Source organism: Herpailurus yagouaroundi, unplaced genomic scaffold, assembly GCF_014898765.1.
Source record: "Herpailurus yagouaroundi ecotype Mexico unplaced genomic scaffold, PumYag 100, whole genome shotgun sequence".
Classification (NCBI taxonomy): domain Eukaryota; kingdom Metazoa; phylum Chordata; class Mammalia; order Carnivora; family Felidae; genus Herpailurus; species Herpailurus yagouaroundi.
Window position 1 is genome coordinate 86,267,809 of NW_024412391.1, and position 16,069 is coordinate 86,283,877.

General features: G+C 39.9%; 1 protein-coding gene across 1 annotated transcript in view; it reads left to right on the plus strand.

Annotated features, from left to right (window-relative positions):
• Positions 1–16,069, plus strand: part of POU6F2 (POU class 6 homeobox 2) — a 470,270-nt gene that overhangs the window by 74,761 nt on the left and 379,440 nt on the right. The window contains exon 2 of the mRNA XM_040471600.1: positions 5,399–5,570. Within this exon, the coding sequence (XP_040327534.1) occupies positions 5,399–5,570 (172 nt within the window). The remainder of the gene's footprint in view (positions 1–5,398; positions 5,571–16,069) is intronic.

The following is a 16,069-nucleotide window of genomic DNA, read 5'->3' on the forward strand; positions in this document are numbered from 1 at the left end:
CTCTGTCTCTCTCAAAAATAAATAAACATTAAAAAAATTTTTAAATGAGTTTTAGGGGGCGCCTGGGTGGCGCAGTCGGTTAAGCGTCCGACTTCATCCAGGTCATGATCTCGCGGTCCGTGGGTTCGAGCCCTGCGTCAGGCTCTGGGCTGATGCTCAGAGCCTGGAGCCTGTTTCCGATTCTGTGTCTCCCTCTCTCTCTGCCCCTCCCCCGTTCATGCTCTGTCTCTCTCTGTCCCAAAAATAAATAAAAACGTTGAAAAAAAAATTAAAAAATAAAATAAAAAAAAAAAAATAAATGAGTTTTAGGAAGCGCCAGATCCATTGGATAATACAATAGAGAGAGATTACAAGGAAAAGTCCTTCCTTGGCCAGATGATTTTTTTTTTAATTTATTTATTTAAATTCAAGTTAGTTAACATACAGTGTAGTATTAGTTTCAGGAGTAGAATCCAGAGATTCATCACTTACATACAACACCCAGTGCTCATCCCAACGAGTGTCCTCCTTAATGCCCATCACCCATTTAGCCCATCCCCCACACCCGCCTCCCCTCCAGCAACACTCAGTTCGTTCTTTGTATTTAAGAGTCTCTTAGGCTTTGCCTCCCTCTCTGTTTTTATCTTATTTTTCCTTCCCTTCCCTTATGTTCATCTGTTTTGTTTCTTAAATTCCACATATGAGTGAAATCATATGATATGTGTCTTTGACTGACTTATTTCGCTTAGCATAATACACTCTAGTTGCATCCATGTTGTTGCAAATGGCAGGATTTCATTCTTTTTGATTGCCAAGTTGTATTCCATTATATATATATATATATATATATATACATATATATATATGTATATATATATATATATATATACACACACCATATCTTCTTTAATGGCCAGATGGTTCAGGGAAAGCGAGGTTAAGCAGAGCTGAATCGGTTTCTTTCCTGGTAGACTCTTCTGTTGAGTTTTCCATGTGGGTAGGATTGCAAAACTCTGTTATGTAGAATATCCTTGGGGCAAGCATTCTGTGGACTGCACTTTGGATAAAGTACTGTTTTATTCCAACCTTTTCATTTCCTAGATAAGGAAATTGAGGGTGGTGGTGGTCACATGATTCGCTAAGTTTACATAGACAATGAACCTGAACGCAAACCTGGATATTTGATGCTATCTGATGTCCTGTCTACTACACTGTGTCGCCCCATTGATTGTGGAACCACGAGCAGTGTTGGACAGAGAAGTGTTTTGTTCCTAGAGTCTGCAGGGAGAAAGATACTACACACAGTATGCTCTGGGAACAGTTGCCCAAGGTTTTAACACCCTTCAGGGTCCATAATTCAAGTTCTGGGAAAACCCATGAGTTGCTAAATTTATAAGCCTTCGTTTTTCATCCAGTACAGTATAAAAGGGTGCTGTGCTTTGGAGACGAATCTGCTGAAGTTCAAAATACACCTTTACTTTATTAGCTGTGTGGCTTTGGGACAAGTTATGTAGCTTCTCTGAGCCTCAGGCCTTTATCCCTCAAATTGGGGACTAATACCTTGCACGGTTTGGGTAACATTACATACATCTGAAATGGCTCTCTTCATTCGATACACGGGACCTAATTTTGTTCTTTAACAATGCCCGAATGAGATTTAAAGAATTGCTGGGTGGTTCTGGTGTTAATTGCAGCCCTTTCATTGTAGGATGTGGTGAAATTTTTTCTTCACGTTTTGTGAATGGAACCTACCTCTCTCCTGCTTCTTCTCCTCTCAGCGTCTTGCTCTGAGGTCTCTGGTGACCCTTGTGAGTCAGCATGTATTGGCACATGCTGACACATGCCATGTCCTGTTCTTGAATCTACTCACCACTCTTCCATATTGACCCAGTCATGTTTCTTCTGTTGGGGCTGATAAAAGAGTTTCAGGGAAGTCCCAACTCCTTCGACTGTGGTTGTGACAATTGCAGATTTTTAAGCGAGAAGTCTTCACCCCTTCTATTTTTTGCCAGCATTAGCTATTTCCGTTCCTGGGTGCTGCTGCAGGGATCCTTGTGCAGGTTGAAGATGCGGCTTTCTTACATTCCCGCGAGCGTCTGTGTTGGCGCTTGTTGGAAAATCCTTTCTTCACTCTGGCAGAAAGGATTTTTACAGACTGCCATCCCTTTTGGCAGGGGAGAATGACTTCCAAGCAGAGAGCTGCTTGAAAGAGGCACTCCCTCATCACTTATGACTGTACTCAGTGGTTACTGCTTGTGACACATTTTCAAATGGACCCCCCAGTGGCTGCAGCTGTGATTAAAAGCTGTCTGCTCTCTGCCTCACTGGGGGTTTGCTGTTTAACCATGTCGTGCACATATATATATCTGGGCTACAGCTGCATCTTGGAAAACGTAAAGTGTTTTGTAAGATAAAAAAATCAAATGAGTACCTGAATGGCAGACTCCTGAATTTTCTAAGCTCGAGTCACTGAGAGGCACTACTTGGGAACCTAGCCCTGGATGAGGTACATAAAAGTCATTTAAGGAAGAGGAGCTAATGGTCAGTGAATGTATACCATCTGCCAGCACATGCTTCGCACACATAGGCCGACCTGAACATCTTAAAGATTTAAGTGCTCTTGAACTTAGCAGTTGCATTTCGGCTACCCTCTGTGCTCAGGATTCAGTTTGACCATTCACAAGTAAAACAAGAACAGAATATTCTTTTTTTTTTTTTTTTTTTTGGTAAGACTATCCAGATACCCCTGATATGTGAATAACCACATTTAGCTTCTCATGAGGGTTTTAAATGCCATTCTAAACATAAGTTTACCATGAACACTACCTTAAAAAAACATTCAAATGAACAGTGCGCCCTCAGAGATAGGGTGTGCCTTTGAAAGGCACAGGTCACAACCCTTCCTCTAGATTAGAGAGATTGAGTATGCAACATTTTAGAAAGCAAAAATGTACTAGAATTTAAATCTGGGCTCTTTGCTGCATATGAGGAGGACACTTACCAAAAGCATAAGGTGAAGGAGGGCTCCCATCCCTATCCTCTGGGCCCCACTCACTGAATCAGAAGAATCCAAATGCACCTTTTCTTAGATGCATAGGAAGGATACTTGGGGGACATAGGAGAATTTTGCATCCACTTTCCCCCTGTGCCTGCCTCCCCCCGTCCCCGAAAGTCAAGCGCTCCAAATCTCGGTGACCAAAGGCAGTCAATGAAATGCTAATCTATCACCAGCAAATTTAGGCTGACAATACTGTGAATCGACCACATTGATGACATTGATTATATTTCAAATATTTACAATATGGTGAGACAAGCCTAATTTATTTTCTAAAGAGTTCAAGGTAGGTATCACCGATTCAGAGGGGGGAAACAATGGAGAAATGTTTGTGGTTGCTATCTGCAATAATCTGATGCTGACAGAGAGTAGTATTTTATTTAGTAATTAACAGTGTAAAGGGGAGAGGAGCTGTCATGTTGGTTCTTAAGCTGGGGAATGTGATGAAAGATGATATCTACGATCTCATCCTTTCCACTTGTTTAGGATTGTCAGGATGAGAAATGTCAGCATTATGAAAGCTCGGCTCTGCTCTTGATATGATAAAACCCTTCAAAAGCCAGTCTTTCTCTCCCTGGTCCCCCTCCTTTCCAGCTCTCTCTCTCTCTCTGCACTTGCTTTTTTATTTATCCTGTTTTGTTAGATGGCAGAAATATAATTCTTTTCTTTCTTCCTATTATAAGCCACCATTTTTGTTTTATTATATGTTTCACAACCCCTAATGCCCCACTGAAAATTACCTTGTTAAATGACAGTGTTTCGAAGCCATGAATCCTTTCCACCATTCCCTCAGAGGTTTGAAACAGTCAACAGACTGTAAAGAATAAATAATAAAAAAGTATTGATTATTTTGATGACTGTGAGATTCAATTAAGTATTAATTTTGCCCTCCAGTGGACCTATCAAGGTATTCAAAAGGGAGGATTCGGCTCAGCTAAATGCGTGCTGAGTGCTTCAGCCTTAAATAGGGAGAAAATGTGTTTACCTACAGTATTTGAAGAAGAAGTGCATTGATGCACAGAGTCCAATATTTAAGTGCTGTGCACATTAAGCCCTGGTGACAGTGACATTGTTTTCAGTGGTATGAGTATTGACTAAAGAAGTGCATTTGATGACAGCTTAAACTATTTGTATTGATTAACATTTTCATAGATTATCATGTGTCATATCAAATTCACTTTTCAGGCATGAATACATTAAAAAAAAAAATCACCACAGGCATACGGCAACCAATGTAACGATGGGACAAGAGAGCATGCCGCCCCACCAGCTCCCGTGCTGGTCACCTGTTTCCTGCTCAGGAACCATTTAGGCATGAACTTGGCAATAAATACCTCCCAGATAACGCAAAAAGGGCACTTCCTGCTTTTCTTTTCCTTGTGCACCCGACGTTTGTGCCAAAACAATATCATGCATCTTAGTTTGCAAATGGAATAGCAGGCTATCCTTGGAAAATACTTCTGATCCTAAGACGCCTTCCTAATGAGCTGAAGATAAAGCAGATTTAAATTATTGGGGGTGGGGGGAAGTTTGTCTTTTTCGGAGGTGATTTTTGTTTCCTTTTTCTTTAATGCTCTGGGCGTATGATGCTCTAGGTATCGGAAGTATTGAACACAGTTTGTAAGTATTTTTTTCCAATTTCTTTAAAAAATTTTTTTAAACCAATTTTTAAAAAATCGATTTTGCTGTGTATTGTTTGCTTTAAAATGTTCATTTGCTTTGGGGTCAGCTTCACTCCCAAATCTGGGACCAGGGAAGTCAACTTCTGAGGGTACTGATGCAATTTACATGAGAAATCTCTTTTATTCCATTGAAAGCATTTTGAGGACTCTTTTCTCCCTATCTCTTTTCTCTGCTCTGGGGATAGGGTTTAATTGCTTCTCCCCCAGGGAGAGTGCTTCTTAAAATAGCCCGTGGTTCCTCCATAGGGTGCTTCTTCCTTTTTAGTGTGTTGCTGAAGTACAAACCCAGCATTTTCTTTTTTCTTACTGCATTAAAGACGGAACAAGGTGTAAAAACATTCGCACAAAAAGCACATCCCACAATTAAAGCTGTGTTGGTTTAGGTGGCTTTCAAAGAAGTTTTTTTTTCCCTTCTTCCCTCCGAAGCTTCCTGAATCTCTCACATGCTAGTTGAGCTTTAATAGGGTGGGGAGTAATGGAGAACTCCTCGGATCTGTAATAGCTCTTCACTTGACTGCAGCCAGCAATAACAGCGGGAGCAGCCAGAGATAAGAGAGAGAGGAGAGAGGGAGAGTGTGTGTGTGGAAGAGAGAGAGAGAGGAGAGAGGGAGAGGGAGAGAGGACACGCACACTAAAGCTGCCACTTTTTTTTCCTCCCCTTCACTCTTTTCCCCCATCCTAGGATCCAATGATAGCTGGACAAGTCAGTAAGCCCTTGCTGTCAGTGCGGAGTGAAATGAACACGGAGTTGAGAGGTGAGGACAAGGCTGCTACTTCAGACAGCGAGCTGAATGAGCCCCTGCTTGCGCCTGTGGAATCTAATGACAGTGAGGACACTCCCAGCAAGCTCTTCGGTAAGTCTGTCTAGGTATTTCATTTCAGCCCTACCATCTTGTCCAGAAGAGAGATCCACACCCCCCCCCCCCTACCCTTTCCCTGTTGTTCATTCCATTTTCTTGTAAGTGCTAAAGAGGAGCTGGGCATCTTGGAGGGGCCAAGCCACCGGGAGCCCACTCCGGCCGGCTAGCAGGGTGTCCTGCAAACTTTTCCCAGCAAGGAACTTCCTCACTGCTCCTTCGGGCTTATCTGATATTGCCAGAGTCCCCGGGCTAGAAATTATTTAAAAAAAAAAAAAAAAGAAGAAGAAGAAGAAGAAGGAAAAGAAGAAGAAGAAGAAGAAGATGGTAATAATAATCAGGAAATCAGTTCCATTGTGAGAATTGGTTAACATTTATTGAATAAATATCGACTTGGTTTCTGGTTGCTTTGCAGCCTTTTGTTAAGGGGAAGGAGAGTAAAGAGTTATTATCTGTAGTCAAAAGATGGAAGGGGGAACTGAGAAATATCAATACAAGCCTTTCTGTGCCAGGTAAACAAAGGTGGCCATGGGAATTGCTGGGAGATCTAACATTTTGTAATCACAATTAGAATGAGTATCTCTTCTTCTAAAAGGTGAGTGGGGAAGGAAAATAGGTCCTGTGCGTCCCTCCCCTACTGCCTCTTGCCTTGACCAGATGTTTATAGCCTCATCCTAAATGTGGAGGCAGCCCAGGACCTCTCAGGAATCTTTGTTCCATAAACAAAACAAGAGCAAGCAGAGTGCCACTCCAGCAAAGACATCTGTCATTCAAACAGATGACACTCTGTAAGCCAACTCAAGCAACTGTGATCTCTAATCAGAAAGGGGAGCGGGTTGTTGAGGCGCGTGACTGAGTGATGGATGGTGATAGATGTCTGTGCTGGAGGAGCACTTTATGGGATAGAGTGACATTAGGTTTTCAGAACACTTCCTCCTGAAACGCTTGTTTTTAATTATTTTCAAGTGCTTACATGCTGATAACACTGGATAAGCGCATGTACACCTTAACCTGTTTATATACATGTGTAAACTAACCTGATATATACATCTGATTATATATGTATATATCAGGCAGACCGCTGCTTGGGCTCAGTTTAAAAACATAGTCGTGTGCCTGAACTTCAAAGAAAAACAACACTATGGCACAGACTGCTTTGTTGAGAAAGTCATTAATTCAGCTGAAAAAAAAAAAAAAAAGCTTAATTTTTTTAGCCTCCAGGAAGAAAGCAGCTTCGATAGTTTGGCAACTTGAGGCCAGCTTCAACAGAGGATCTTCTCTCTGATTTGAAACACTCACTCAGTCAAACATGAGAGTGGTGTTGCAGAAAAACTTTCTGTTTCAGATTTTCTATTGGTAAAATACTGTTTTACAGTTACGAGGCTAACAGATCCCAGTTTCAAGAAATTCTGTCATATTACCCTGTTCTGGAAAAGCAGCTGTTCCACGCATATGGGTTTTCTATACGTCGTCGGCATTAAGGTTTTAGCATTTTCCCTGTGAGGGAATATTTTGTTGCAGAGCAAGTTTTTACGTGTGTGGGGAGAATCATGTCCTAGAACACTCCTTGCGTTTCAGGGGGTTAGTGAGAGAAGTCAGATAAAATTATAAATTACAGAAAAGCAAGGCCATGCATGCTTCTGCCTCTCTGATGTTGAGTATCCTAATCCCAAGCCCTTTGACTTGTGAAAAGTAATCAGCTGTGAATTCAACAGGACTGCGGATCCTGGATTACTTGTTCCTAAACTTTGCCTGTATTTGAAAAAAGTAAATGCATTTTTGTAGACTTTCACCTAGAACCCCAACTTGTTTCCTTTTTCCTTCAAGTCAACTAATAGAGGAGTAATTAACATGGCTTCTCAATGTTTATTTCGATTTTCCACTGTTGGAAATTGTTGCAGATTTGTTATGTCACTTCTTACCAATTTGCACATGCAGAGAAATAAGCTTAAAAAAAAAAACCCAGGAGGGCCAAAGAAATTCAAATTGAGTTCACTGAAGACACGTGTGAAGTGGAGTATTTATGGGTAATACTAAGGAATCGCAGTTTAGTTCAGAAATTGTAGTAGGTGTTAGAGTATGCCCATATTCACGTTCACATTTTCCACCTCTGAATTTGAGAGAGGGGACCCACCAAAACCTGCATCTTATATCTGATATTCCTTGTGTATCCACTTCATTTTATTTGGCCTCTGGAGTGCTTTTAAAACACAATGAGAATATTTTCCAGTTTCCAATTCGGTGAAGAAGCAACCAGTAGATGAACAATTTTGAAAACTTGAGGAAAAAATGGGAGACAGCCTAAGACAGAGGGACTAGGACATCCATCGGAGGAAGCACCCAATGTTCTCCGGGGCTTCCTTAGCTATTGGGTCCATTATGCTGTCTCCTGTTAATACGACTGGGACTTAGCCTTAGAAATTCCAGTTTATGTAACTGACTAAAACTTTCTAGAAGAATTCTCCCCCAGAATTTTTAGCAACTTTGGCCACAACCTAATGGGTGATAATTTAATGGACCATCAGCTTATTTGACATGAATACGCTCAAGTGTTTTGGTTCTTATACGTAATTTTCATTGCACTCATTCCTTGACAATGAAGAGTTACATTTTTTCCTGAAAAACTAAGAGCATCCAGATTTATCTCCCAACAATGATTTTCTAATGCACTCTCTCCAACCATCATTGTCATAGCCTACACACTGCATTATTGAAAACTGTGTTTCGGTAATGAAAGGAGCAGATTAAGACAAATCGTGTGCATCTTGATTTGTTTACTTTTGTGGAGAGACATTCCCCAACAACAGGAGACAGGCAGAACTCTGTTGTGTCCTGTACCTGAAATTTTAGTCTTGATGGATTCCTTTGGAGTTGTTCCCCCTTCTGTTTCTTGTTGAAATTAGCAGTCCACAGGGAAAGTCTGTTTCTCTCACAGTATGGGCACCTTCAGCCCAAAACTGCAGGAGAAAGGCTAATACTGATGCCCTCTATGGGTAAACAAAGGAAATTCCAGGAACCATTGGGTCTTTTATGCCTCTCTTAAATTGCACCCTCTGCTCTTAACAGCATCCAAAGGGAAACATACTGTGCAGAATGTTTCAGTGCTCTGTGCAGCTCAGAATATACCAGAAGGAGAACCCAGAAGCCATATGCCAGCTTCAGTAGAAAGTTCAGAACAGGGCCCTTGTGTTTTATAAAGTAATTACATCAGAGATAACATTTTGCTTAACTTGAACAGCTATGGAAACTCAAGTACACTTAGGAGAGATGAATCCGCATTTCATTGAGAAACGTGTGGTTAGGTAGTTCTCTGTGATATCATTAAGTGGTGCATTATTTATTCTCGGAAAGCTGGTAGGATAACTGTCTCCTTTTTCGGTCCGTGACTGTATTATGCTGAGCTCTGAGCTGTAAGGAAACTGTATGGAGGAGAACAGACTTGGATATGAGGGGGTCGTATCAGAGAATCTGGCTCTGTGTCTCCCTGTGTTTCGGCTGCGAGATCAAATGAGTGATGCCATGCGGGACCAGGCATTTAATATGTGACTGGTGATGTACATATTCGAAACCATTCTCCAAACCGGCCTTTGGCGAACAATCTCGAAGGGAAGAGGTTGCTGTGTTTCTCTAGTGACATTTATAGCACTGTGTCAATGTGGTGCCTCATTTTTAGTTATGCTCATCAAGAATTCAGTGTTCCACATTCAGTCACATTGGATGCTAAAATTCAAATGGTAGCATCAACAACTTGGTCAGGAGGATGGCCACGGAAAGGATAAAAGTAATATATACCCCTAGAAAAATATCTGTACTAAAGTTTTGCCATGCAGTCTCAGCTGAAAAAGTGAGACCACATAAAACAGGCCCTAAATATTTTCTCCCATATATATTTGAAATTTGAAAGATGATTTATTAACAGTGTTCCTCCTGGGAGTATTTTTATTGTTTCAAGATAAACCTCATGATTGCTTTCCTCAAAGTCCCAACTACCTCGGGTGGCCGGGTTAGTCTGTGGCTTGCTGTTCAGTATTATCGTACTGTACATGAACTGGGCCCACAGCTCGAAAGCCTTGAGCTGAGATGTAAACAAAAACCCATTTATAAACATCGCACCCGAGGTAAAAAGCGATGGTTGGTTTTCTGTTATGATCTTGTGGTTTTCTAGTCTAAAAGAGATTGCATATAATGATACTTGTGAACGTGGGTATTTTCAATGTCATTTATCTGTGAACTTTTGGAAAAGGGTTGAAAGTTGGATGAGTGATTCTTCCTTGCCAGAAAATGTGCTATCTGTAGGGGTTTTCTTTTCCTTTCCTTTCTGTTATCTTTCTCATAAGAAACGTGCATTATAAGATTTTTTTTTTTTTTTTTTAAATTGCCATCCAGTTTGACTTGATTAGAATTTATGGCACTGGAGTTGTTTTCAATGACAAAAGGATAAAGGACTAAATTGTCTGTCACCCCTTGAGACAGTGGTCTCTGCAGGTCAGCGTGGAGGTCATTGGTAGGGCATTATGGGGACTGTACTTTGTGGTATGCTGCCTGTGTATAAGTGGGAGCCTTCATTACGGAATCACTGTCTTTATTACTTTACTTAAATGTCTCTCTCAAGGTTCCAGTGCCTGGGACGTTTATAATATTCTGATAAAATATGCTGGGGCCGGTAATCAGTACATAGGGCTTAAGCCCCAGAAGGATTTAGCTGGGAGGTGATGAGGAAAACTCCCCGGAGAAATAGATTTATTTAACCTATGCATCATGCTTCTATATTTTTTAAAAGTTTTGGTATTCTGCTCGTGGAAGATTTTTTCCTATTTTTCACTGAAGAAAGTGTGTTTTGTTAGGGAAATATTAAGGGAGTATATTTTTAACTCAACTAAATGACTTGGCTAATAGATTCTATGCAAAAATAGTTACTGAAAAGAAACCAAAAGAAATCTGTATTTACGTAAGTAAATGAGGTGCATGACAAGGTATGGCTTACTGGGCTGTTCTCTGACTACTGAGGGGAAAAATGCACATTGAGATACATTTCTGAACATTGACGAAAACCTTACACACTTAAGCATTTCTTAAAAAAGACTCCAGGGTGTGTGTGTGGATAAATTCAGTCTTAGCGGGGTTTTCCCCCTAGAATACCACTGTAATACTGCCTGGATAAGTAAATCTGCTTTAAGTAGCGTTAATGTGTAAGTTTTGAAATAAAAATAAATCCGTGTAACATAGCGCTGATGTTCAAACTTTTTAACCAGATCTGTTCGTGGAGCTATGCTCATTTCTGAGTGACTCTTTAATGGAGGACAGTGCACCCTACGTGACATAAGATTCAGTGGGGACTCTCTCAGTGGCTCCCTTTTCTGTTTCTGCCGTGCCTGGGGGGCTCAGGTCAGACATCTGTTTAAAGAAGAAAGTTCAATATTGCCACGTCTGAAGATGCTCTCTGTGCTAACACATTAGCAAGCCAAAATGCTGATACGGTTTTACATTTTTCTTTTATCTCGATGGCTACGATTCTCCTGTTTTGTTGTTGTTGTCATAAGGTCCTATGTAGAATTGGAAATAAGACGAAGTAATAGACATTGCATTAATCTGCACATCCACCCCTTCCAGTGATCTCATTTTGGTCTTTTCAGTGTCTTGGATATTTCTGACTTAAAGGTTACAGGGCATTACAGTGTTTTTGTAGTTCACCCAGACCAGTTTATATCATAATTAATAAATAGAGGGGCATTCCAGATTCAGGCTCGCAAGGCTCAGCCTTAAGTAGATTGCCTTCTTTCTCAATTACCTGATTTAATCATAGAGTTAGCATTATTCTTGTAAGAATTGACCAAATAAAAATTTCCCCCACTTGACAAATGAGACTTAAGTGAGGATTTCAAGGGGACCTGGCTTGCTGTTACTCAGTAAACAAATAATTTGTGAGAGGGCTGGTTCTTTCTTTGGTTGGTGATCTGGCTGGTTTATGTTTGGGGATTAATAATACATCAGACATTCACACATTGAAAAGAAAGTAGATGTGAAGGGTGCTGTTCTGCTACTGCGCTGCTCCCGATTATCCGGGCCCTTCCCCGGGTCCCGAGACCGGCCGAAGCGCAATCACATCTGCCCAAATCTGCACCTGGCTCTACTTAACATGTTTCTTGGTTTTCTTATGCTAAAGAAAAAGATAGCAAAGTGTTTATACCAAGCTGGCATCCTGTCAGGGGGCAATCTGTGTAAAGTTTCCCGCTGTCAGGTTAATAAATTTTTAAAAAATATCCAAAGGCAGAGGTAGCTGGAGAAAGCTCCCAGTAACACCTGCCATTCTCCAGCAGATGGGCTTCTCTTTAATATCCAGCGTGGCTCTGGAATTTTCTTGTTTGTTGTCTTCCGAGGTTCTGTACTTCGCTGGGGTTTTTGTTTGGCTTTCCTTTTATTAACGACGTTTCGGTCTTTCTTTTAAAATGGCTATCCTTTAAAATTTCAAACATCTTCTTCTTAGAAGGAAATAAGTGAGCGTAATTTGTTTCAGTCTGGTATTTGCAGTCGAACATACACCTTCATGCCATGAGCCTGAACGAGCTTCTAAACCGGTCAGCATTGGACTTTTCTTTGGGAATACCTCCGAGTAACATTTATATTAAAATCCGTTCGTTCATAAAGGAGTATCTGGGCTTTGGGTGTGTGGGGGCTTTCAAGGATGCCTGTGTGTTACTCATGTTGACCTGACTCAGTCTTTTCCATGTAAGCTCCCACCTTTTGATTCTCAAAGTCAGAGTTTTATACAAATATGAACCAAGTGTGGACTAGTTTGGTAACACCTCTTACTCTATGTTGTGACAAAGAGCCAAAAATGGACTAAGCTTTTTTAATGTGAACACAGAGGTCAGCAAGAACAGCACTGACTCTCTTTTGGTTGAAGACAGTCTTTCGTTCTCAGAGAAATGGAAATAAACTTTGTTTTGTTGAGCATTCGAAGATCGTTTTTAAAAAACCACCTTATAAAATTGCACAGCTCCTGACATCTCTTCGTAAAATTAAGCTGCTACTTCTAAAAAACAATCCTGGTATGTTATATGAATGTCTATATTTTATTTGAGAATTGGAAAGAAAATCCATGCTCAAATTTCTCCTACAGTCTTTCCTTTGAAAGTGCTTGTCAGGTCTGATACGTGGCGAGAATATACTGTTGTTTATTGTCATTAAAAAATTAGCCACCTGGAACAACAAAACTAATACGGTCTAGGTCACTTTTATTAGAGGACTGCTCTGCCCTCACGACTAATTGAAAATATAAAGAAAAGTGATCAGATTACAATGAGAGAAACTAATATCATTACACAGAAACTAAATGCTTAAGAGGTCCGCTTATACCAAAGACCATTAGAAAATGGGATTCTGTAATGAAACCTGCATTCATTAACATGGTTTAAAAAACGTTCCTAGTAAAAACCTAAAATAAAACCTGTTCATTTAGCCTGAGGACGAGGTAGACTATGAAGGTATTTTTAGCAGTCTCGGAACATCTCAATGATAATCAACATGGCATGATTTAACAATTTCACGAATGTGTTTGTCCTGCAATATATAGTTTGGCTTTAGCAGTTTCCTTGGTGTTTCATCTTTTTCTAAAACAATCAGTGTTTTCTAGATTGGTGTCCTTTCCAAATCTCATGTGACTTTGATTTCATTCTATTAATTAAAAAAACCCCACCAAACCCTAATTGTGACAAAAGTTTGTGAAAGCCAAGAAACCCCTATTTAAAGACTAATATTAGCATAGTGTTTTAAAGTAACAATGCTCATTTTTCATTTTCTCATCATGTCCATACTTTGTGGACATGTTTTCTTTCCGTTTTCTTTCCTAAGCGCTATGAACGCACTGCTACCCACATGTTTTACACACGTGTGTGCGTTCTCTGGTGTGTTCTCCATATTTTCCCCTGTGTTCCTATGACACTTCAGATTTATCTTCCTAAACTTGTAGTATGTCTATATTTGCTTTATCAAAACATTAATAAAGCCTAATTTACAATAATAAGCTTTTTTTTAGTTTATGCTATCTGTATATCACTTAAATGTACTTCTACTATACCTATGAACCTATGAATATTGAAACACATAGTTTCCAGATAAAATTCTCAAAATTAATAGTTTACCAGTAAGGGACAAGCAATTATACTATTGCTTCAGGCGTAGTTGGGCTATTATCCAAATTTCAGTGTCTTCTTTGCAGCTGCTAACCACTGAGCATTTCTCAGAATTTATGCAGTTAATTCAGTAAAGAGATTTGGGGGTTTCTGCACAGCTTGATTTATAGGGTATTTGTATATATATACACACACACACACACATATATATAATATAAATATAAACTGTCTCAAGAAATGTGTGTGTGTGTGTGTGTGTGTGTGTGTGTGTGACAGATCTTGCTCAAACTAGGGAAGACCCTTAGAATCTAAACATTAGGAGCCCAAGTATTTGTCCCTGTGGGATATACACAGACTACAATATAAACAGTTATATTTTTTCTTTTTTAAGTAAAACGCATCTGTCTTATAGTTGGTAAGCACAATTTTGTGCCTGTGAGGATTTCGTGGACCTAAATATACACTTACCTGTACACATATCAAGATAGAATGGGGGTTTGATGCACAATAAAGAAATCACATTTTAAGCATTTGCTATTAAAATAGTATGGGGTACTTAATCTCCCTCTGCAGTCCTCCATGGCCACACGTGTGGTGATTTGTCTTTTAATAGCAATATGGCAAGATTTACTTTTATAAATTAATGGTTTGGGGTTACTTATTGCATGAGAGAATCACCACTGTTGAAGAAGAAGAGGGGCTGAGGGATTAATTTGATTTAAAAATGCAAACATTTGAAGCTGTTTATAAAGCATGAAAAATTATTACCGCAGAGTGAATTTTTGCCAAAATCAACCAAGGGTAGAAAGAATAAAACATCAAATGGAAAAACATATTTTCCTGTATTTAAAAATGTGTAGACGCTCAGGTGGAATGGGGGTGGGGGTGGAATGGCCTTTTCCAAACCTGCGTTTTTTTCTTTGATAGATCCAATTTCATGTAGCAAAATATTGCAAAATAGAAACACGTCAAAAAGAAAACATGCTGTTTTCAAAAGGAGAAGCATTGAAGATAGTGAAGAAAGCTAACATTTTAATGGATTCGCTTGCTATCCATTAATCTAACTGTAATCTATACATGGGTGAATAGTCAGAAAAGGGATCGTCTGGATTATGTGGGAAAACTTTCACAAACTTTTGGAAACAAACCTGCGTCATTATTTTAGATGTTGGTTGACTCATCTCTTTCTGATTCCTAAGATTAAGGCAGGTTTTACTCTTAAGAGTTACTAAGAAATTATTCAGATTTATAGTTAATGCTGGTCTATTTCCTTGCTTTAATTAACAATTTTTTTAATGTTTATTTATTTGAGAGAGAGAGAGAGAGAGAGAGAAAGCACAAGCAGGGGAGGGGCAGAGAGGGAGACACAGAATCCAAAGCAGGCTCCAGGCTCTGAGCTGTCATCACAGAGCCCGACATGGGGCTCGAACTCACGAACGGTGAGATCATGACCCGAGCTGAAGCTGGACATTTAACCGACTTAGCCACCCAGGCTCCCCTCCTTGATCTAGTTTAGAATCTTCCGTTCTGCCATTAGCTTCCATGTTTAATGTAATTTGCTAACATTCCAATCAGAATCTGCAGGCAATCAGAAAAGTGTCAGCAATTAGGCACCATGCTTCAAAAGGGATTAATATCTATAGTTGCCTGCTGAAAATGATCAAAAGCAAACAAAAAAAGACCCAGAACTGGTCAGATTGGACATTGCTGATGGTGTGGAGATGGTTGCACTAGCTTAGGGTGGTAGCTACCTGTCTTGTCATCCTTAGTATATCAATATGTTTTTATAATGATACAATCACCTGAACCCTGTAACAGTTTATAGTCCTTCTGAGAATTCTTATGGATTCTGAGAGTGACGGAGGTCTGAGAAAAGATCTTGAAAGCTTTCACAAAACCTGGCTGGGTAACAGAAAACTAGCACGACTGTGATTTAGCAGCTATGGAATCCCATTGACTGGGAACATCATTAAACTTTTAAGTTAAAACAAAACCCACAAAACAAATGGTAGATACGAAGGGTGAGGGGCACCCAATTTCGGACAGCCGAAATTAAGAGGTGCCAAAGGCTCTGCGAGGAGAGGCCAAATTCAGCAAGCCCAATGTTGATCTTGCTATTCTACTTAGAAAGGGGATTTTGTTGATATACTGTTCTCAATATTATGAGAGGCCCTGGAAATTAGGGCCTTTCCTTCATGGGATCTATCAGACTTGGTCGTTGTGTTTTCATTTTCCCTGGCTATTTTTAGTCAATGGTAAATAAAGAACTTGAATTTGGAATCTGGCACCAGTGAGATCACAAAACCAGAAACAGCAGGAAGTAACCACAACAAGTAATTTCTCATCAGTGTATGCAAGGTAGAC